At 43.7% G+C, this 23,831-nt stretch overlaps 2 protein-coding genes across 4 annotated transcripts in view; one reads left to right on the top strand and one right to left on the bottom strand.

Annotated features, from left to right (window-relative positions):
- Positions 1–23,831, top strand: part of CFAP299 (cilia and flagella associated protein 299) — a 364,079-nt gene that overhangs the window by 299,785 nt on the left and 40,463 nt on the right. For all 3 annotated transcript variants that reach the window (XM_081877373.1, XM_081877371.1, XM_081877372.1), the window contains exon 4: positions 10,643–10,785. In XM_081877373.1, coding sequence (XP_081733499.1) covers positions 10,643–10,785 — 143 coding nt within the window. The remainder of the gene's footprint in view (positions 1–10,642; positions 10,786–23,831) is intronic.
- The window catches only part of LOC309350560 (putative CENPB DNA-binding domain-containing protein 1), a gene marked incomplete at its 3' end in the record, with an annotated part of 261,149 nt that overhangs the window by 222,730 nt on the left and 14,588 nt on the right, over positions 1–23,831 (bottom strand). The gene's annotated exons all lie outside the window — the stretch shown is intronic.

Raw genomic sequence — 23,831 nt, 5'->3', positions numbered from 1 at the left:
CTGAGATGTTGAAAAGACTGCCTATAAACCTATCTCCTCTGAGGCAGAAAGGTGTGGCAAAACTGAAAAGCGATAGAACATCTTAAGAGAATCCATCCAGCGCACTTGTAAGTTTTATGAATGAAAGCTTTATAAGTGCTTATAAAGTGCTTCTAAATGAATTTTTTGAAAGGGGGCGAAAAGAACAATGAAGTTGAACGCTGACAGGTGATACAGGATCAAAAGCAAAAGGAAACCTTTGTACCTTTATCACAGGATTTCTTTTTTCCTTTCAAATATTTTTGATAGAGTGTTTGAAGGTTTTTTTAAAAAAATTGTTTTTAAGAGACACTGATAGACATCCAGGCTGCTTCCCTGTAGAGCTGTGTAGCTTTTGTCATTTTTCACATGGCAGATTTGTGTGAAAACACCTACTTTAGGAAATTAATTTTACAATCAGATGAGAGTTGAAAGATGTCCTTTATGTTGTACACTGAACATAAGACAGAGTACACTTTGCCAACTTTTTAAACATTGGAACATCCCATGTAATTTAAGGTGTTTGCTTTTAATCTGTTACTTCTGCTTTTTTTTTAATGAAACAATTATTCATATACTCACAACAAGCTTTCTGTCTTTTATCCTCGCAGCTTCAGTGTATCATTTATTACAGTTCTTGCCATTCAGAGGAAATATTTTTCTGCTAGGAGTAGAAATTCTTTTATCACAGCTCAATTTTTCCTCTTTTGAGGCTTTTTCTCAGCAGTGGTTGGAGAGGAAAATACATTGCTGAGTTTTGACTCTGAGGCAGCCCCCCCCCCCTTTTAATAGAATCCTTCTGGTCTTTCCAGTCTGGGATATTTACAGTGGTAAATACCCTAGCCACATATGCACCATTATTTTAATGGTGGTATCATGGCTTCCCTGCTCACATTCTTCCCATCCTTCAAATCTTACTGATCTCCCTGATGTGTGGAAATGGCAAATGTTTGTTTTACTCCAAGAGCCAAAGAGAGTGACTTTCAGCTTTCTCAGAACATGCAATTATTGTGCTTCCCTCCTCAGAATTAGTTGTTGTCTCCCCCACACCAGTTTCACATGCCTCCATATAAAAACACAACTCTAGGGTTCCTGCTTCTGCCACCAGGATCCTGTTCCTAGTTTTGACATGTACCCAATTCTAAAGAACACTCCTCCATGCCTGTTTTGGAGCTCCTATGCTCAAAATATGGTCTGAAGCTCAACATCAAAAAAACTAAGATCATAGCCACTGGGCCCATCACCTTCTGGCAAATTGAAGGGGAAGAAATGGAGGCAGTGAGAGATTTTACTTTCTTGGGCTCCATGATCACTGCAGATGGTGACAGCAGTCACAAAATTAAAAGACGCCTGCTTCTTGGGAGAAAAGCAATGACAAACCTACACAGCATCTTAAAAAGCAGAGACATCACCTTGCTGACAAAGGTCCGTATAGTTAAAGCTATAGTTTTCCCAGTAGTGATGCATGGAAGTGAGAGCTGGACCATAAAGAAGGCTTATTGTCGAAGAATTGATGCTTTTGAATTATGATGCTGGAGGAGACTCTTGAGAGTCCCATGGACTGCAAGAAGATCAAACCGATACATTCTTAAGGAAATCAGCCCTGAGTGCTCATTGGAAGGACAGATCCTGAAGCTGAGGCTCCAATACTTTGGCCACCTCATGAGAAGAGAAGACGCCCTGGAAAAGACCCTGATGTTGGGAAAGATGGAGGGCACAAGGAGAAGGGGACGGCAGAGGACGAGATGGTTGGACAGTGTTCTCGAAGCTACTAACATGAGTTTGACCAAACTCTGGGAGGCAGTGGAAGACAGGAGTGCCTGGCGTGCTCTGGTCCATGGGGTCATGAAGAGTCGGACACGACTAAACTACTAAACAACAACAATGCTTTGTAGATGGATTAGGGGAGTGTTCTTTGCATTCCCCTTGGTGTTTGACCAGACCTGCTGTATCTCACATAGACTGAGAGGGTTCCTTTGACACCTCCAACATTCTCCCATTGGGGGACATTCTGGAGCAATAGCGTAGTCTCCTATAGCGAGTCTGCCCTTGTGTTATGATCTGGAAATGCCTCAGGGACGCCAGAGTTGTACAGTTTGTACAGAGGTGTACAGTTTGAAAACCGCTTGGAGTATTATCGCAGCCTTGCAAATCAGTTCACAAAAGTTACTGATATTTGTTAGGTGTCGTTTACTTAGATAGCGCATTGTTGCTCCATATATTTTCATAATTGTTGACGTAGTAGGGATAAGGAACCATTTCGAAGGTGTTTGAATTTGCCTCCTTCCTTCCTTCTTTCTTTTGAAATCGTTTTTATTTGATTTTACAAATGTGAATTAGTTACAATGCTAAATACATATCCATAAAATGAGATTTCTCTGAATCTCATGACTTTCCCTCATCCCCTCCATGGGTCTTATTTTCAACATTTCCAACTGAATATTATTTCATAGCCTATGTTTTGTATCTATCCATATTGTACATAATATTTGTAACCTTACAAGTGGGATTAAAATCCTGCCAACATTTTCATAAACTTTTCCCGTTCTTTCTTGAATTTCTTGTCTGCCCCATATCTTTCTTTCTTTCTTTCTTTCTTTCTTTCTTTCTTTCTTTCTTTCTTTCTTTCTTTCCCACTGATGCATATGTGAATTTTAATGTTTCTATGGGGATAGAGATTTTAAATTTGGACTTTTGAGAGTGCATCAGGTCTTCGATCACCAAACTTTTAAAAAAGAGAGGAACCCCCAAAATATTGGGGATTTTCTTTCTTTTTTAACTAGAAAGAAAGAATACACTTTCTTTACTGTATTTATACCCTCCATTTTCAGTCAGTATTGGCTCCCAAGGTGCTGTAGCAGCAGCATAGTTGCACAAGAGTATCCTGCTCCCTGTTCATACCAACCAAAGATGCAACAGAAACATTTTTGCCCAATTGTCACCTATTTAGAATACAAATAAAAACTATTCAGATTTTGCCAGGGAATGTCTGTACCACATGTACTTTCTCTTTCCCAGGATTCAAGACAGGAACTTGTTCTTACTGTCACTGCTCAGTCCAAGAATATGTGTATTATTAAATCATGGGTAGGCAAACTAAGGCCCAGGGGCCGGATCCAGCACAGTCAGCTTCTAAATGCGGAATCAGCGTGTTTTTACATGAGTAGAATGTTCTTTTATTTAAAATGCATCTCTGGGTTATTTGTGGGGCATAGGAATTCATTCTTTTTTTTCTTCAAAATATAGTCCGGCCCCCCACAAGGTCTGAGGGACAGTGGACCGGCCCCCTGCTGAAAAGGTTTGCTGGCCCCTATATTAGATAGTCTCTTAGCATTTCTAAACTGCCCCACCCCCAAGTAACTCAGATATTCTCTCTATAAAAGCAGCTTCAAGGCTATTTTCTCTTAAGGCAGCTGCAATTTCCTAGCAAATTCAAATAGGTAATTAGAGCTCAGGTCACACCTTCCCCTGTGACAGCCTCAGGGCAAGGAAAAGTTAAATGAAAGGAGATGAGGTCCTTCCAGAAACAAAAGACCACACTCACAGAGCAAAGCGAAACCCACTTATTCCAAGTCTTCAGCTTCGTTTACTGGATCTTGTTCAGCACAAAAATGGACAGAAGCTACAGAGCTTCTTGCAACCCAGAGCAGGACGCTCTATCCTTCAAAGGGCTGGCTCAATATTTGACGACAATTCAATCAGAACCTGACTGAACTTGCCCAATGGCTTCTGTTTAAGGGTAAGATTGAAGCATAGGCTGCGAGCCAAAGGCTCTTGAGTCCCCCTCTGGTTGTCTCCAGGCAATTTCAAGTTGCAAGTAGCTACCAGTGTTGTGATGTGGGGTTTGTGATTTCAGCTCTCTTGACATAATATGCTGGAGACAGTTCTCTAGTAACACTTCTTTATTAACGCAACAAGACTGAAACTTGAGGAGGGGAGAGCTACATTTATAGGGACAGGGAACAAGCTAGAAAGGATACATTTTGGAGGGAACAATATCAGGCAATCACAGTCCTGCCTTTTGGAGGCAACCAATAAGACAGAGGATCCAAATACAGCAGCTTAAATGAACCAATAGTAGCTGTACCCTCTGGAACCAAAAGGCAGTTACTTTACCCTAATGCAAATACAGACAATAATAATACAGATATAAAATCCTTTGACTCAATACACAACACCCCTCCCCCCCTAGTGAGCACAGCAGACGTAATCTCTCAGGTACTGTGGGGTCCTACAACTTCTACTTGATCTCCTGACAACAGGTGTTGCCGGTTCTGGATTGGGTGTCACCTGTGGTAGGGGGGCTGCTATAGGGGTTTCATCAGGAACAGATGGAGTCCCAGACATCTCAGGGTCCCCTACCTGTACCTCGTCATCCTGAGGACTAGCAGACCCTGGTTCATTTGCTGAAGCCCCTGGTGATTGCACCTCTGGGCCATTTTCACTCTGGTCTTGCAGCTCTGCGTCGTTAGCCAGGGATGAATTATCAGACTCCTCCCTGCTGAGCGCCCGGCGCCTCAGCTGATCTATATGTCTCTTCCAAACTTGCCCATTTTCCAAGGTCACATAATAGGACACAGGTCCACTAGCCCGGGTGACCACACCAGCCACCCACCGCGAACCTCGTGAATAGTTCCTCACCCAGACCAGATCTTCAGGGGCGAAATACCTTGTTGTGTCAGTCTCAGCCTGGGGGTTTGCTCTTGAATTACGGTTTGGCATTTTATCCGGGTGGACATAATCCAGCACCGTTACCAATCTTCTACCCAAGAGCAGCTCAGCTGGCGACTTGCCCGTCGCAGTACATGGCGTCGCATGCTGCAAAAATAACATTCGCGCGATGCGAGCTGACCAGTTACCCTCCATTAAGCGCGCAATGGATTCTTTGGCTGTTCTTACCATGCGCTCCGCCTGCCCATTGGAGGATGGGTGAAAGGGCGCGGATGTGACCCCTCTTATGAAGTTATCAGCCAAGAATGCCTTGAATTCTTGGGATACAAAAGCTGCCCCATTATCTGATACAATGGTCTCAGGTAACCCGTGGGTTGCAAACAGCTGCCTCAACACCTTGATTACGGCAGCTGATGCCATGCTAGGGACCATCGCCACTTCTAACCATTTGGAATATGCATCGACGATAACCAAAAAGACCTTCCCCTGGAATGGCCCAGCAAAATCTAAGTGCAGCCGGCTCCAGGGAGATCTGGACTGCTCCCACCAGTGAACTGGTGCTCTGGCCACTTCTGGCCGCACCTCTTGGCATGCCTTGCATGTTCGTACCCATTGCTCTATGTTCTGGTCCATTCCAGGCCACCACACATAACATCGGGCTAGCGACTTCATCCTGACCATTCCCGGGTGTCCCATGTGAAGCGTCTCAAGAACCCTGTTTCTCAGTGGTGCTGGGATGATCACCCTATCTCCCCACAGGAGACAACCCTTATGCATGGATAACTCGTGCTGCCTTGTCGCATAAGGCCTGAATTTGTCTTCATGCGGACCACCTGGCCACCCCCTCCCCACCCAAGTGAGCACACGGGAGAGAACAGCATCTTTCCTCGTTTTCTCAGCAATATCAGTAGCCGTTACAGGAGCCCCCGGAAGTGTTTCCAGCATCATTATGTGCTCCGCTGGAGCAGGATCCTCATTGCTCCCGCCAGGAAGGGGCAATCAACTCAGCGCATCAGCGTGGCACAACCGTTTCCCCGGCACATGGGTCAAGGTGTACTGGAACCCATTCAGGAATATAGACCAACGCAACATTCTGGGGGAGAGAATTTGTGGCGTTTGTTTGTTCGGGTTGAACAACCCCAACAGTGGTTTGTGGTCCGTTTCAATGGAGAAATGACGACCGTACACATAATCATGGAACTTTTTGATTCCTGCCACAATTGCAAGCGCCTCTTTGTCAATTTGAGCATAGTTGCGCTCCGTGGGCGACAACGTACGGGAATAGAAAGAGATGGGCTTTTCCGACCCATCCGGTTCCCTATGACTCAGCACCGCCCCCAGGCCGTATTGAGAGGCATCACATGCCAAGACCAGCGGCTTCGATTCATCATAATGAGCAAGGACGCTCTTGCTACTCAGCATTCCTCGCAAGGAGTCAAAAGCCTTCTGCTGCTCCTGCCCCCATCGCCACACATTCTTTTTCTGCAACAGTCTATGTAATGGTTCAGCTACTGAAGCTTTCTGGGGTAAGAACGAATGATAAAAGTTAATAAGTCCCAGGAATGACTGCAACTCCGTCTTGTTCTGTGGTCGTGGTGCCTCGATGATGGCCTTAACCTTAGCATCTGTGGGGTGGATGCCTGATGCATCAATTTTAAACCCCAAGAATTCCACAGTTGGCACCCCAAAACTGCATTTTTCCTTTTTTAGTTGCAACCCCACCTCCTTGAACTTGAGCAACACTGCACAGACACGCACAACCAGTTCCTGTGGGTCTTTTCCAGCAATCAAAACGTCATCAAAAAATGGCAAGACCCCCGGCAGACCTCTTAACAGGCGTTCCATGAGCCCTTGAAAAATCCCTGGGGCCACACAAACTCCAAATTGTAATCTGTTAACTCTGAACGCCCCTTTATGTGTGACAATAGTCTGTGCTTCCGCTGATTGTGGGGTTACTGGCAGCTGTTGGTAAGCTTGTGCCAGGTCAAGTTTGGCGAACACCTTGCCCCCAGCCAGTTTAGCCAACAGATGTGATACGACTGGAATGGGGTATGAATTTCCCCTGAGTGCTTTATTGCTAGTACATTTGTAATCAGCACAGATCCTAACTTCCCCATTTGCTTTAAGGGGCGTGACGATTGGAGTCTCCCACTTAGCAGAGTCCACGGGTGAGAGAACTCCCTGCTTGACCAATTTATCCAGCTCTGCTTCGATCTTGGGTTGCAGTGCAAATGGCACTCGCCTTGGTTTGAGTCGGATTGGGGCCACCCCAGGGTCCAATTCGAAGTCAACTGGGGGCCCTTTATAACAACCCAGTTTTCCATTAAAGAGACCAGCAAATTCTTTGTATAATGCCTCGCTCATATCGGGGCAGGTTTGGATTGAATTAAGCCCTGATATACTCAGTCCCAGGGCGGGAAACCAGTCAGTGCCCAAGAGACTGGGGCGACTGCCCTTCGCAATCACCAGTTTGAGTACTGCCTGTTTGTCCCGGAACTGTACTCTCACGGCACACATTCCCATGACATGGATGCGGCCCGCTGAGTATGACTGCAAAGTTGCCGGGAAGGGCTCCAGAGGGGGCAACTTACCCCTGGGGAAGAATGTCCTCGCGGTCTGGTCCGACACGATAGTGAATCCAGATCCGGAGTCCACCTCCATGTCGCACAGCTGACCCTCAATCTTCACCTTGACGTGTGCCTTGCCTTGCGCTGGAAACTGCACGACCCTCCCGTTGATCTCCGTTACGTAGTTGCAGTCCTTTAGAACATGGTTTGCTGTGGCCGATCTGCGATGCTCCAGTCTAGGTGCTCCTGTCGCTCCCAACGCCGCCGATCTACAGACCCTGGCGATGTGACCTGTCTTTCCGCATGTCCGGCACATAGCATCCCGGAAACGACAACTCTTCCGCTCATGGTTTCCGCCACAACCAGGGCACCTGCCTCGGTGATCTTTGTGCACTGTGCAGGCCTGACGCACTGACTCGACCCCACGAACTGGGCTCTGGCTCGGAGTAGCCTCTAGCTCGTCCATGGCATGCGCAACTTCTATCTGTGGCTTAGGGGCCCTGCGACTGGCATCAAGCTCCTCTCTTTCATAAGTCTCCGTGGCGGTGGCCTCCTTCAAGGCTGAAGCAAGGGTAACCTCTTCTTTAGCCACGATGCGTCTTCTGGCTTTCTTGCTGCTCAGACCACCGACAAACCGATCCAGGAGAGTCTCTTCCAGATCTTGGAAGTCGCAGTGCTGAGCGAGCTTCTGCAGTTCAGCTAGAAATGCAGATACAGACTCCCCAGCACGCTGCTGCCTCTTATGAAACTCCATCCGCCGGGCCATCTTGGTCTCAGTAGGTGCTAAATGGCTTGTTAGGCAGGCAAGAATATCTTTGAGAGATGTCTCACTTAGCTTCGCTGGGGCAAGCAATGCCTTGGCCAGCTTGAAGGTATCAGGCCCACAGTAGCTCAGGAATGTGGCCCTTCTTTTGCTGGCATCGGTGATCCCTTGAGCCACTGCGAAGAACTCGAAGCGTTCGACGTAGTCTTCCCACGTGTGGGGCTCTGATGGCTGGAAGGGCTCCAATACCCTTGGACTCTCCATTGTCCTGTGGGCAGGGTCGTCTTCTCAGCCGGCCAGTGAGTCTTGTTCTTAGCTACAATCCGGACTCTGAGGCAGGGCTGCGTTTAACCGCTCCTCAGCATTCCGGATCCCATCCTCGTCGCCAGTTGTTGTGACGTGGGGTTTGTGATTTCAGCTCTCTTGACATAATATGCTGGAGACAGTTCTCTAGTAACACTTCTTTATTAACGCAACAAGACTGAGACTTGAGGAGGGGAGAGCTGCATTTATAGGGACAGGGAACTAGCTAGAAAGGATACATTTTGGAGGGAACAATATCAGGCAATCACAGTCCTGCCTTTTGGAAGCAACCAATAAGACAGCGGATCCAAATACAGCAGCTTAAATGAACCAATAGTAGCTGTACCCTCTGGAACCAAAAGGCAGTTACTTTACCCTAATGCAAATACAGACAATAATAATACAGATATAAAATCCTTTGACTCAATACACAACAACCAGGTAATTTGTTGTTTCCCCGCTATTGGAGTAAGGACATATTTCTGTTGCCTGTATATCTTTGCAAGATGCCGTGTACAATGTATGTTTGTTAAACAAAGGTACAGTGGTGCCCCGCAAGACGAACGCCTCGCAAGACGGAAAACCCACTAGACGAAAGGGTTTTCCGTTTTGGAGGCACTTCGCAAAACAAATTTCCCTATGGGCTTGCTTTGCAAGACGAAAATGTCTTGCGAGTTCCTGCGGGTTTTTTTCCTCCCCCCCCCTTTTTCTAAGCCGCTAAGCTGCTTATCAGCTGATCCGATAAGCCGCTAAAAGCCGCTAAGCCGCTAATAGCGCTAAGCCGCTAAGCCGTCAATGGGCTTGCTTCGCAAGACAAAAAAACCGCTAGACAAAGAGACTCGCGGAACGGATTAATTTGGTCTTGCGAGGCACCACTGTACACGAAAGCTGCCACTCTTTCATAATAAAAATACGTTTGGAAACAAATAATAATAATTTATTATTTATACCCCGCCCATCTGGCTGGGTTTCCCCAGCCACTCTGGGTGGCTTTCAACAGAATATTAAAATACAACAATCTATTAAACATTAAAAGCTTTCCTAAACAGGGCTGCCTTCAGATGTCTTCTAAAAGTCTGGTAGTTGTTTTTCTCTTTGACATCTGGTGGGAGGGCATTCCACAGAGCGGGTGCCACCACCAAGAAGGCCCTCTGCCTGGTTCCCTGTAACTTGGCTTCTCGCAGTGAGGGAACCACCAGAAGGCCCTCTGCGCTGGACCTCAGTGTCCGGGCAGAACGATGGGGGTGGAGACGCTCCTTCAGGTATACTGGACCGAGGCCGTTTAGGGCTTTAAAGGTCAGCACCAACACTTTGAATTGTGCTCAGAAACGTACTGGCTTCCTTTTGTATTGACTTCCTTTTGTAAAGATGGAAAGACAATGTATGGAAAATAAAGAACTAAATAGGAAACAGGCTGGAGCAGAATGTAAAATATTACTTCACTGATTAATTCGGGGCTCATTCTAACAGTGGGCCTCCAAGGCTGTGAGTCAGTCTACTACTTGTTAGATACAGTGGTACCTCGCAAGACGAATGCCTCATAAGACGAAAAACTTGCAAAACGAAAGAGTTTTTCGTTTTTTGAGTTGCTTCGCAAGACGGATTTCCCTATGGGCTTGCTTCGCAAGATGAAAACGTCTTGCAAGTTTGTTTCCTTTGTCTTGCAAGTTTGTTTCCTTTTTCTTAAAACCGTGCATTCACTTCGAGGAGCAACTCATAGCACGTGGTGTGGTAGCCTTTTTTGAGGTTTTTGAAGACTTTGGAGATTTTTGAAGCTTTTCCAAAGTCCGTGCTTCGCAAGACGAAAAAATCGCAAGACGAAAAAATTAATTTCGTCTTGCGAGGCACCACTGTACTAAAGGTGTTTTCTGGGATACACTTGTATGAAAGCTAGACCGGCTTAGTGCAAAGGCAGTGCAAGCTGGGTTCAGGACTTTTCCATGAATTCACTCTTTGGCCTTGAGTGATCTTTCTCTCTGTCTAAAGCAGAGGAACATGTTTCTGCAAGAACAAACACACTGATATTTGCATAACTCTTTGCAAATGCAAAATGCTATCTAACATGCTCTTCTCTGTGAGTAAGCCCTACTGAACTCAATGGGACTTACTTTGGAGTAAACATACACTCTGTTGTGAAGGAAGGGCAGTATACAAATTTAAAATAATAATAATAATAACACCTTGGACTTAGTACAGCATGAAATATAGTACATGTCCTCAAAAGCAAATAATCAATATGAATAGCAAAAGTCTTTCTTGTTTGGACACTTTATTTTAATCATACTTTTCTATCCCCTTCCTCTCTCTACCCCATTCCCAGTCCATAATCTTCATTCGGGATCATAATTTCCGTGGCCAGGAAGTATCTGCATATATCGATTATGCACACCGGTTAAAGGTGGACGAGTTTGAAGTCTATTTCAGTGGCAAGAAGAAGCTTTTCCCCAGGCGCTCTGATCTGAGGTTAGTTGCTCATTTTCTTCCTATTTATGAAATACAGACGGTTAGCATAGCAAGTTTCCGTTGACATCTGTGGGAAGGCCATGACCTGTTCTCGGATCTCTGCCTTTTTAGTTGGAACCATGCATGCCCATAGCCTTCTGGGTGGTGGCCATTGACTTCAGTGAGAAGGTATTGATGTTAATTGTTCATACAACTGAGCTACAAATACAGTGGTACCTCGGGTTAAGTACTTGATTCGTTCCAGAGGTCTGTTCTTAACCTGAAACTGTTCTTAACCTGAAGCACCACTTTAGCTAATGGGGCCTCCTGCTGCCGCCGCGCCGCCGGAGCACGATTTCTGTTCTCATCCTGAAGCAAAGTTCTTAACCTGAAGCACTATTTCTGGGTTAGCGGAGTCTGTAACCTGAAGCGTATGTAACCTGAAGCGTATGTAACCCAAGGTACCACTGTATATTTGACACAAAAAACAGTGACTATTCGTTGTTGACAATTGTGTGCCACTGCCACACATTTTCTGTTCTCATCCTGAGGTAAAGTTCTTAACCCGAGGTACTACTTCCGAGTTACCACTGTAATACAGTAACATGGAAACAACAGTAATCAAATCAAATTAACAGCAACACACAGTCAATTTACATAGTAGCAAAGGGGCATGAGGACAGTCCTAACAACACATTATTAGTTGTTGTTTTTAAAAAGCCCAGTGGAAAAAGAACAGGCCCACCAGGAAACTGAAAAATGGGGAGTGAAATACAGTGGTACAACATGAGCAGAACACAACCTGCAGCGGTGTGTCTGCGCACGCGCAGGTTGCGATTCACTGCTTCTGCGCATGACATCATTTTGCGCGTCTGCGCATGCACGAGCGACGAAACCCGGAAGTAATCCTTTCCAGTACTTCTGGGTCGCCACAGGACGCAACCTGAAAGAACGTATCATGAAGCAAACGTAACACGAGGTATGACTGTAAAGTTCTCGAGGGAGGCCATTCCAGAGCCTCGTAGCTGCAGCAGTGAATACCTGCTTACCAACTTAACCTCAGACAGAGACAAGACATGGGACAGAGCCCCTTCTGAAGGTTTAATTGGTGGACGGTCTGATATGGAAACCAGTGGTCCTGTAGCTACCTGGGCCCAAGCCATTTAGGAATTTTGCACTGGACTCTGAAAAAACACACCAGGGAACAGTATAGCTGGAAGAGTACAGTGGTACCTCAGGTTACATACGCTTCAGGTTACATATGCTTCAGGTTACCGACTCCGCTAACCCAGAAATAGTACCTCGGGTTAAGAACTTTGCTTCAGGATGAGAACAGAAATCGTGCTCCGGCGGTGCGGCAGCAGCAGGAGGCCCCATTAGCTAAAGTGGTGCTTCAGGTTAAGAACAGTTTCAGGTTTAGAACGGACCTCCGGAACAAATTAAGTACTTAACCCGAGGTACCACTGTATTGGAGTAACATCAAGAATGTGCATCAGAAAGCTCTAACGCTTGTTTATGTGTATATGTCTGTTGCTTAATTTCTCATTAAATTCAACATTTTCCCCTGCAATGTAATCTGAGGCCCTTCTCCCTGTGCTCCCTTCTCAAGGTGTTCATAGGGTGGCAACACAATATTGGGTTTTTTTAGTGGTGGCCTCCCATTGGTGAAATACTCTCTTTTTTTTCTCTTGCCCTGGGTTTTTGTCCCTTAATTTGAATGGTGGCATCATGGCCTCTTTTGGTGGTGTGGGATCTGTAATTCCTGCCTTTTACCTATTTAGATATATTGGGGGGGGGGTTATTGGTTCTTAACTGATTTTAATGTACTAGGTTCAGGTAGGTAGCCATGCTGGTCTGACGCAGTCGAAATAAATAAAAAAATATAGAAAATTGTCCAGTAGCGCCTTAGAGACCAACTAAGTTTATTCTGGGTGAAAGCTTATCATCTGAAGAAGTGTGCATGCACACGAAAGCTTATACCCAGAACAAACTTAGTCAGTCTCTAAGGTGCTACTGGACAATTTTCTATTTTTTTAAAATTGATTTTAATGTAGTCGCTTTGGGTCACGCTGTGAGAAAGCAACTAACAAGTACAAACAACAAGAGCAACAACTGTTTTGTGACTTGCAGCTGAATGTGTGAACTTAAGTGTACTGGAAAACATTGTGCTTTGAAGTTTGGCAATCTATTTGTAGCATTTTATCTCTGAAAGTAGTTGCACGCATGCATGTCATGACTTAATCCTGCAGCTATGAAGTCTGTGAACTTGCCTTCAAAATACATATTTATTTCATATTCATTTGCCAGAGCCTCAGATCCAATTAAAAGCTTATTCCTGGTTATCAAAAGCCAATGTAAATAGAAATGACCTCGCATATATTTTCAAAAGGCATTCAAGGCAAGTTCCTGCTTTGTTGATTCTCTAGGGAGAAGGGAACGTACAACAGAGGTACAAGCACCAAAGATGTTTCTCTCTGTGCCCTTGTTGTCCAAATTTAGCATGTAGATGGGATAATCATGAACATGTATTTGATAGAGAAGTATTTGTATTTAAGAGAAGTAGATCAGAGAATGTAATTGAGGAGGAGGTGGTCTTAAAGGTGCAGAAGACCAAAGCCTTGTACAGGATAAAGCCATAATCCTGATAGGGCTGAGTAAAATTATCTGAAAGCAGGGAAGAAACAGTGCAGATGGTGGAGCATTGGTCTAATGCAAGCATAGGCAAACTTGGCCCTCCAGATGTTTTGAGACTACAATTCCCATCATCCCTGACCTCTGGTCTTGTTAGCTTGGGATGATGGGAGTTGTAGTGCCAAAACATCTGGAGGGCCGAGTTTGCCTATGCCTGGTCTAATGTGTTCCCAGCCTTGTGATGTCACACGTGCCGGGCACCCCCATTGTCAGCTGGAATCTGGCGTGCCTGTACTGTAGTCTGACCTTGGAAGGTAAGAAGTCAAGAGGGTCATTGTCAGGTTCAGTGTGAGGACCACAGAATATTTAATCCTGTTTATAATCCATAAGTAAGAGTGCACTCTGGTATAACCATCATCAAATCTTGTTTTCTTTGTTTAGCGCAGCAGTAGATTTCTCCCAGGTTAAAGACCTTTGGATTTGGATATAAATAAATGACTAGAACTTTTTCTCCTAGTCTTTGGACGACAAAACAGGGGCAATTAAAGAGCTGGCATTTTCCAAACAATATACAGTGGTACCTCAGGTTACAAACACCTCAGGTTACAAACACTTCGGGAAGTAGTACCACGGGTTAAGAACTTTACCTCAGGATGAGAACAGAAATTGTGTGGCAGTGGCAGCGGGAGGCCCCATTAGCTAAAGTGGTACCTCAGGTTAAGAACGGACCTCCAGAACAAATTAAGTTCATAACCAGAGGTACCACTGTATAGGAATTGAGGATTAGAATCACCCTTTCCACTCACTTTTATCAAGAGACTCTAAGAGACTGGCGTTCCATATGCTTTCTGCTGATGAGGATTGTCATCCATTGGCTGATGCTCCTGTCAAAGTTGTATGCCCTGCCCCCCCATCCAACCACATCCAGAGACACTGGGGAACCCTTTTGTTGGATGCAAGAGATGTTACTATCCTCTTTCTGCTTACGTGTCTTGAACTGGAATGGCTGTTTAGCAAACTTCTTATCTTCCTAGCTTCTGTTCTTGGCAGCCAACAGTGGGGTATAATTCCCTCTTTGCATTCCCCCTTAACTGCTTTGGTTTGTTGTAGCAAGATTAAAGAGAAATCCAGCACAAATTCATAACATCCCTGCAGCGCTCTTGTGAATTTGGAAGGTGTCCCTTTCACATCTTGCTAGCCAAGTGCTTGCCTAGGCTCATTTCTCCTTCTTTTGTCCATAGTGCCGTTCTATGTTGACTGTGGCACACACATTCACATGCACACGGTGCTACCACACTTCTAGCAAACTTACCAAGCCCCACAACATGGTCACAGGAACATGGGACAGTAGCAGTTCCAAAATTATTATGGGTGACGTGGTCAAATAAATTGTAAGGTAAAAGGGTAAAGGACCCCTGGATGGTTAAGTCCAGTCAAAGGTGACTATGGGGTGGTGGCGCTCATCTCGCTTTCAGGCCGAGGGAGCCGGCGTTTGTCCACAGACAGCTTTCTGGGTCATGTGGCCAGCAGGACTAAACTGCTTCTGGAGCAACGGGACACTGTGATGGAAACCAGAGCGCACGGAAATGTCGTTTATCTTCCCGCCACAGCGATACCTGTTTATCTACTTGCACTGGCGTGCTTTCGAACTGCTAGGCTGGCAGGAGCTGGGACAGAGCAACGGGAGCTCACTCCGTTGCGGGGATTCGAACCGCCGACCTTCTGATCGGCAAGCCCAAGAGGCTCAGTGGTTTAGACCACAGTGGCAGCAAATGCATCTCATTAAATCAGGGACAGGGAATCTGTGGCCCACCAGACTATAATTCCCATCATCCCTGACTATTGCCCATGTGGATTGGGGCTAATGGGAGTTGGAGTTCAGCAACATTTGAAAGGCCACAGGTTCTCTGCCTCTGGTTCCAACTGCTTCTTCAGAAGCAGCTTTTTTTATTGAAAAGATTCTGTCTGGTTAATATTGTGCACATGTGCATGTAAACTCTATTTTGGCCATCAGGCGCTTACTGTTGATTAATGTACCCAGTCACTGATTAATAACGGTGACGTGTAAAAAAATATGAATATGCCCCAAAACATCAGTATATTTGTCTTTTTGAGATACTGAAGGAGAACTTAAAATCTAATTAACAAAAAGAACCAGTCATTGTCAGAAGGAAAGGCATCTTTGAACATTTTTCTCTTAAACTGTTTATAAGAGGGAAACACCAAAAATAGTCTCACAAAAATAAATAGATGTTTCCCTCGCTGGCAGACTACACTGATCAAAATTTGCTTTTTCCAGCAAGGGAACTGCCACCCCCTCGTGATTTTGGTTGCCCTCATCTGCACCCTGTCCAGATCCAGGGTTTCCTTTTTGAGATGTGGGGACCAGAATCATGTGCAAATTTCCAAGTGTGACCACATCATTTATTTGTGGTTTTATGATATTGGCTGTTTTATTTTAGATTTGTTTCCCAGTGATTCCTAGCATGGAATTGGCCTTTTCTCAGTTGCACCACTCAGGGTTTGCATTTCCATTGAGCTATCCACCATGACCTCAATTTCCCTTGCTTCCTCAGCCAGTGCCAGCCCAGACCCCATTAGTGTATATATGCAGTTGGGGGATTTTTTTTGCCCCCAGATCCATCAGTGGACACTTACTTGCATTGGACCACATTTGCAATTTTATTGACTCTTCATTCAGATTGAAGATTCCTCGGAGGAAAGTGGGGTTGAGGCAGATATGTGCTTGTTCCGGTTATACACACTTTGACTTAGTACCAGGAGTGTATGGTGATGAATGGTTCCACAAGAGATTTAGAATCATAGAATTGCAGTGTTCAAAGGGATCCCAAGGGTTAATTCATCCAATTCCCTGCAATGCAAGAATCTCAGCTAAAGCATCCATGACAGATGGCCATCCAACCGCTGCTTAAAAGCTCCAAGGAAGGAGAGTGCACCACTTCCTGAGGGAGTTGGTCCCACTGTCAAACATCTCTTACTGTCAGGAAATTCTTTCTGATGTTTAGTTGGAATCTCCTTCTTGTAACCTGAAGCCATTTGTTCGAGTCCTGCCCTCCAGAGCAGGAGAAATCAAGCTTACTCCATCTTCCATGTGACAGCCCTTGAGATATTTGAAGATGGCTATCATGTCTCCTCTCAGCCTCCTCTTTTTTTTATATTAATCTTTTTTATATTATATTTATTAAAGTTTCAACAATTACAGACAGAAAAAATAAACATACCACGTTAAACAAAGACAAAACAACACACCACAATATTAAAAAGATGGGAAAAAACAGGAAAATAAAACCCATTAAACAAAAACAAAAACGCAAAAAAGAAAATGCACCAGATCTCCTTTCTATTCTTTCATTAGCTTGTTTCCTTGACCTCCTCACACCTCCCTTTTTTGTATTCTAGGTCGATTATCTATTTCAGCAAATCCTTTCCCTCTTTTAAAATTTTTGACCTGTAAATTGTCTTAATATAATGTAATTTTACTTTTTCTCCTTTCACCAATTAACAGTCAGTTATTCCCAAATCCTTTATATCATTCCTGCTAAAATAATATACAGTGGTGCCCCGCAAGACGAACGCCTCGCAAGATGGAAAACCCGCTAGACGAAAGGGTTTTCCGTTTTGGAGGCGCTTCGCAAAACGAATTTCCCTATGGGCTTGCTTTGCAAGACGAAAACGTCTTGCGAGTTCCTGCGGGGTTTTTTCCCTCCCCCCCCCTTTTCCTAAGCCGCTTATCAGCTGATCCGCTGATAAGCCGCTTAACAGCTGATAAGCGAAAAGCCGCTAAACCGCTAATAGCGCTAATCTGCTAAGCTGTCAATGGGCTTGCTTCGCAAGACGAAAAAACCGCTATACGAAGAGCCTCACGGCACGGATTAATTTCGTCTTGCGAGGCACCACTGTAATATTATTCCAACATCCTTATAACAGATATTGATTTTACAATGTTTCTGTAAATAGTCTTTAAATTTCCTCCAATCTTCGTCCACCGACTCTTCTCCCTGGTCTCGGATTCTGCCAGTCATTTCCGCCAGTTCCATATAGTCCATCACCTTCATCTGCCATTCTTCCTGGGTGGGTAAATCTTGTGTCTTCCAATACTTTGCAATAAGTATTCTTGCTGCTGTTGTAGCATACATAAAGAAAGTTCTGTCCTTCTTTGGCACCAATTGGCCGACCATGCCCAGGAAATATACCTTCTGAAAGGTATATTTAAATACCTTTTTCATTTCATTATAGATCACCTCCCAGAAGGTCTTAATCCTTGGGCACGTCCACCAAAGGTGAAAGAATGTACCTTCGGTCTCTTTACATTTCCAACATTTATTATCGGGCAGATGATAGATTTTTGCAAGCTTGACTGGTGTCATGTACCACCTGTATATAATTTTCATTATATTCTCTCTTAAGGCATTACATGCCGTGAATTTCATACCTGTATCCTCTCAGCCTCCTCTTTCCCAGGCTAAACATACCCAGCTTCTTCTATATATATTTTTTATTAAAAAAAAACAATTTCAACATAACAAATTATCAAAACAAATCAACTTCATTATTTTTTCCCCTTTTTTCACCCCCACCTCCCCAATGAACCCTTCCTCCCCCCCAAAAAAACTTCCCTCAGCTCCTCTCTCTGATTTCTCAACTCATGTTGTTCTCTGCATACTGCAAAACTGTATACATCCTTATATTATCTATCTACTGTATTAACCCTCAATAAATTGCTGTATGTTTGTTCAAAACCTGCCAAGGAGTCCGGTTCATTTTGTTGTCTTTTTAAATAATTTGTAAAAAGTTCCCATTCTTCCTTGAAGTCACAGTTGTCCTTATCTTGCAGTTTGCATGTCAGTTTCGCCAGTTCTGCATAGTTCATCCATTTCTCTTGCCACTGTTCTCTTGTCGGTGTTTCCTCATTCTTCCATCCTTGTGCTATCAAGACTCTTGCTGCTGTTGTAGCATACATAAATAAACATACCCAGCTTCTTCAACTGTTCCTCATAAGGCTTGAGGCTTCAAAACTCATAAGGCCTCAAAACTCATGGGAATTTTGTTCGTTTGTTCGTATGTACAAAATTAACACACACACACACACATACACAAAGATATATATTCTTTTGGCATATAATGCCCTTGCCATCCCAGTGTAATTTTAGACAGTTCTGGTGTTTGTGGTTTTCAAATGTGGTGTTTCAAGGATCCGGAACACGCCCTTTCCACTTCCTCGCCTTGCCACATTCATTGGTAAACAGAAACCTTTGTATTTAGCTGAACTTTTATTTTCATTTAACCCGGGGAATATGATAAGTAGCCATCCTTGCAGACAAGTGGGCAGAAACAAAAAAAGGCCCTCACACCCCAAAAAGAAGCAGAAGCTCTAATATAAAGTATTTGTGTATTTCCTGAGGGTTCTGCTGTTTGTTTCACCATACCTTCAGGATATTTTTCTTGCTAATGAACTCATGTGTGTCTGATATAAAATTACTGATGCTGAAAGGATATTCTAAAGTAAGACTTCCATCAGTGATAGGATAAACCAGTGATATTAAGGCCTTGATGGAAACACAAGGTTCTAATGGGTCTTTTGCTCTGGGACACTTGGAATTCTAATCTGGACGTAGAACCCAAAATGGTGGGGATTTCCCCCCCTTTCTAGCAGGGTTCCTACTCCCTCTTAATGACATGCTCTTGGGAAAGTATTTCCTTTTTAGCCACATTAAATTTGTTGCCCTTTAATTTCATTGGATGCTTTTCTGTGCTTTTAGCTACGGAGGATGCGTAGGTCATTTGGCTGACAGTTTATAGCAGGGCAGACCAACTTCTAGATTCTTGTGGCTGCTCTATCCTCTAGTCTATGGTCCAGATGCCAGATGTGTGTTTTGTCACACAGCCTAAACATCTTATGGTTGGTTGGGCTATGTAATAAAGCTGGCACCATTTTAGAACAAGGACTTCGCTGTTCAAGAAAAACAAACTCCTGCAGAGAGCAGGTTTGAACCCTCCACTCCTTATGGGTAGGGACCAGTCATACCTGTTCTTTGCAAAGTATTTATTATTATTATTAGTAGTAGTAGTAGTAGTACTAGTACTAGTACACTATAATCTTCTCTCCTATAATTTTCACATATTTCTAAGACCACACCAGTTGTGTTTCTTTGTACAGTCATACCTCGGGTTGAAGTAGCTTCAGGATGAGTATTTTTGGGTTGCGCTCCGCAGTGACCCGGAACTAACGGAGCATGTTACTTCCAGGTTTCGCCGCTCGTGCATGCGCAGATTCTCAAAATGACATCATGCGCGGAAGCGGCGAATCGCGACCTGCGCACGCAAGGAAACGAGTTGTGTTCGCTTCAGGATATGAACGGGGCTCCGGAATGGATCCTGTTTGCATCCAGAGGTACCACTGTATATGTGCCATTTTAAATTGCCTCCTTGCTTAACACAGCTTAAGAAACATAACTCTCTTTTTTCTCTCTCTCTCTCCATCCTCTTTCCAATTTGTAATGGAATCCATCATATCTTTCGGAATCTTGATTTTAAGACGCCACAGTGGAGAATCTCGCCGCAAGCTTTGGAAATTTCTTCCAATGGTTAATTAGCCTCGCTACTAGGCATTGCTGATTTCCACATCTAGCTATCAGATTTTGTCCAGTTTTTCTTTATCTCATTGCTTAAAACAGTTCTGAGCCATCACCTGTGATCTCTTGCCTAGATAAGATTAATCTCAACCTTCCCTTCCCTTCCCTTCCCTTCAGTAAGCTAATTAGATTGAACTCTCTTAAACTCTCGAATCAGACGCCTGCACAAAGAATCCAGGCACCATGACACTTAATTATCATTACAACACATACAAACCACAGCAACATTAAGGGTTTCTTTCAGACAGGAGCACATGACCGGTGAGTTTGACAATGATACCAGGGAAGGAACTAGAAAAAATAATTCATCATTATTAATTATTAATTGACTGAAAATGCTGAATTAGACAATTTATCAGGGGAAAATAAAAAATAAACAGAACTGAATTTGTATCAAAATGGGAGGGCTTCAGAACATATCTTAAACAAAATTATGCGATGTTAAGATCTGTAGCAGCTTTTGAGTGATCCCAGCAGTTTTTAGCAATTGCCTATATAAATATATATATACATTGTGAAAATATTAACACAAAAAATAGTATTTTGGTATGGCAGTAAAGATATGTAAAAAGGAATAAATGGGAAGTCGGGTATAAAAGATAATGAGATTTTTATTTTTATTATAACTTGAAATTGCAATCACAAATTTAGGTCATACTTTTCATCTTATTAACAGATTGTGTAAGTTTTATTATTTTTATTTTTCCTTCCCCTCTTAAGTTGTACCCTTTTTCGGTATTTTTTTTTTGTATTATTTTTCTTGTTATGTAACCAGCGAGGAAAAAAATTAAAATTATATAAAAAGAAGAAGAAAAAGAAAAAAGAAAAGTGATTATTAAGACCCAGCAAGGGTTTCTCAAAAATTAGTTATGTCAAATGAATCTCATTTCTTTTTTCGGTGGAGTTACAAGCTTGGTGGATCAGGGGAATGCTGTGGGCATAGTGTATCTTGATTTCACTAAGGCTTTTTGACAAAGCCCCCCCAAGATATTTTTCTCACATCCCAGATTGCAATGCCACCATCAAACTAAATGTCTCTGACTCATGCCACATATCAGCACCATTATTGAGGGAGTAGGTGACAGCTCAGCACAGTGCTGGGTGATCTGGATTCTACCTGAAACTTTATTTTGAAACTGGATGTCTAGCTGAAACTTTAGCAAAGGTGGCAGGTGAGGCCCTTCCTCTTACAGTCTCTCACCCTGTCGCCACAGAAGCAGACAGCATTATTCTAATCGGATCAATCTCGTACATGACATTACAAGATATTTCCTCATACTGGGAGAGGTGCATGCCAGCTAGGAGATGGCATGGAGAAAACTGTGATTCAGAGTGTGACTCTTCTCTGACTGAACTTGCAGGGTTTCTCTTGCCAGCTATAGCACATAGAACATGGCACTCATAGGGTGCTTTCTCCTGCCACCCTTGACATCAGGAGTGTGTGCCCCCCCCACCTTTTTACCAGTATCACTAGCCCTCTGCTGCCACTACCCTTGGTCAAGGCAGCTTCCTCCAATCCAGCATCTCAGGCATTAGGAAAACTAACCTGTGAATTTTTGGAAGTACAGTGGTACCTTGGATTAAGAACTTAATTCGTTCTGGAGGTCCGTTCTTAACCAGAAACTGTTCTTAACCTGAGGTACCACTTTAGCTAATGGTGCCTCCCGCTGCCGCGCACAATTTCTGTTCTCATCCTGAAGCAAAGTTCTTAACCTGAGGTACTATTTCTGGGTTAGCGGAGTCTGTAACCTGAAGCATCTATAACCTGAAGCATCTGTAACCCAAGGTACCACTGTATAGAACTGGGCATCTGTAGTAGAACTGTGAAAAGATTAATTTTTCGCTGTGAAAATTAAGGCATCCTGGTTGTCTCAGATTTCCCCATTCTGTGGGATAATTTCTTCCCTCCGAGGCTGTCAGAAGACATTAAACCATATGTTAAGAGTGCCACCCAGGCCAGGTTCTCCTTCCCAACAGAGAAAGAAAGATTTGGACAATTAAGAATTTAATGTAATAGTCATATTTTAAATCCTTTGGGCAATTCCACAAGGTCTTGCATTTGATGTATATGGTTCCTTGAGCTTCATTTTCCGTGGTATAACACTCCTTTATCAAGGGAGCATTATTTATGTGCTGTAATATTCATTTGGTTCTAGCTTGTTAAAGGAAATGACTTTATTAGCACAGGCATTCGAACTGAAACACGGGCCTGGAGTCTGGGCTGTAATTTAATCTGTTTCTCCTCTGCTAATTTGTGTAATCTGAGTGGGTACAAGTATAATTCAGTTTTGTCAAAGAGAATACAATGTTTGCTTGGACACCTTCAATGTCGCTTGGAGACCTTTGGGTGACAGGCAACTAATAAGTCAAAGAAAAGAAAAGAAAAGAAATCATATCCCCTTTCTTTCCCCTTCAAAAAAAACCCCTTATTTGAATATGTCATTTATTTATTTGTTTGTTTATTTCATGTACCACCATCACCAGTAGGCCCCGTAACAGATTACATCAATACAAATATAAAGCAATAGAATAAAAAAGCAAACGGAACAAAAGCAATTCCATAACTTATTGCACAGAAGGGGGGAACAGCATTCCATGAAAACCCAATTGTAAAAAGCTGAGAATTCTTCACCCCACGCATTCTCCAAAGGTGTGTCTTGACCTGTTTCCTAAAAGTTTGATGAAGAGGCCAGGCACTCCTTGGAAAAATGCCCGGGAAGGCCGCCAACTTCCCAAGACACCGGGGCGTCTCTCCGGTGGACACACTCTGGCTATAAATCTCCCTCAGTCCAGAGAGACTGGTAAGAAGCGACCCCTCCCTTCTGAGAGGAGCACACTTGTCTTCTGGCATCTCATTGCAGAAGAAAGAGTCAATCAGTAGCTCTAAACTACTTTATTTTACTGCCTACATACAGAGACTTCATCAGCATGTCTGTGCTTTCTCGGCACCAGTACAGAAGAGCATCACAAACAGAAGTGAAACTAACTTCCAACAGTATTGAGACTTCCTGTCTCACGCTCTCTCAGACACTCACATGATATACACACAAAACATATTGCTACTACTGGAGCAGCATGGATGGATAAAAATCCTAACAGGAGGAACAGCATTAAATTGTCCATCAATTCATGAAACCCCAATTGCAAAAAGCTGGGAATTCTTCACCCCATGTATTCTCCAAAGGTGTGTCTTGACCCGTTTCCTAAAAGTTTGATGAAGAGGCCAGGCACATCTTGGTGAGGAGAGGATTCCATAGATATGGAGCCACCTTGTATTGGACAACCTCATGCTCAGTTGCCTCCTTCTCCCTCTACAATGATAAGTCATCTTATCATTATACTGAGTGTCAACACACTTTCAGAAGTGGCCAGTCCGGCATTTCTTCTGGTTGGTTGGTTTGCCCCATGTCAAGCTCCTCTCTGTGCTCCAGATAGAAACAGCGACACACCTGCTGGGAAGTTAACGGAGTGGTTCCACCCTGCCCAGTGGCCACTTCTGCATGTTTCTTCCTTCTGCAGAATCTAATGGATGGGCTCTATGTCATACATCGTAAACAGAAAGAGAATCAAGTCCCACCAAACTCAGAGGTGATTATGAACAAACTGAGATCTGAACTTCCAAATAATGCAAACCGACTTAACATAAAGCTGGTAGTGTGGGAGTGTTTTATTAATACAAACAATTATAAGCAGGCAAAATATTTTTTAAAAAATCCACTTGGCTCAATAAATACAAAATGAAATAGAACCAAACCTGTTCTGACCATGCGGTCTTCCTTGGAT

Source organism: Podarcis erhardii, assembly GCF_964252035.2.
Source record: "Podarcis erhardii genome assembly, chromosome: 9".
Classification (NCBI taxonomy): domain Eukaryota; kingdom Metazoa; phylum Chordata; class Lepidosauria; order Squamata; family Lacertidae; genus Podarcis; species Podarcis erhardii.
This window is presented reverse-complemented; position numbering and strand designations above follow the sequence as displayed.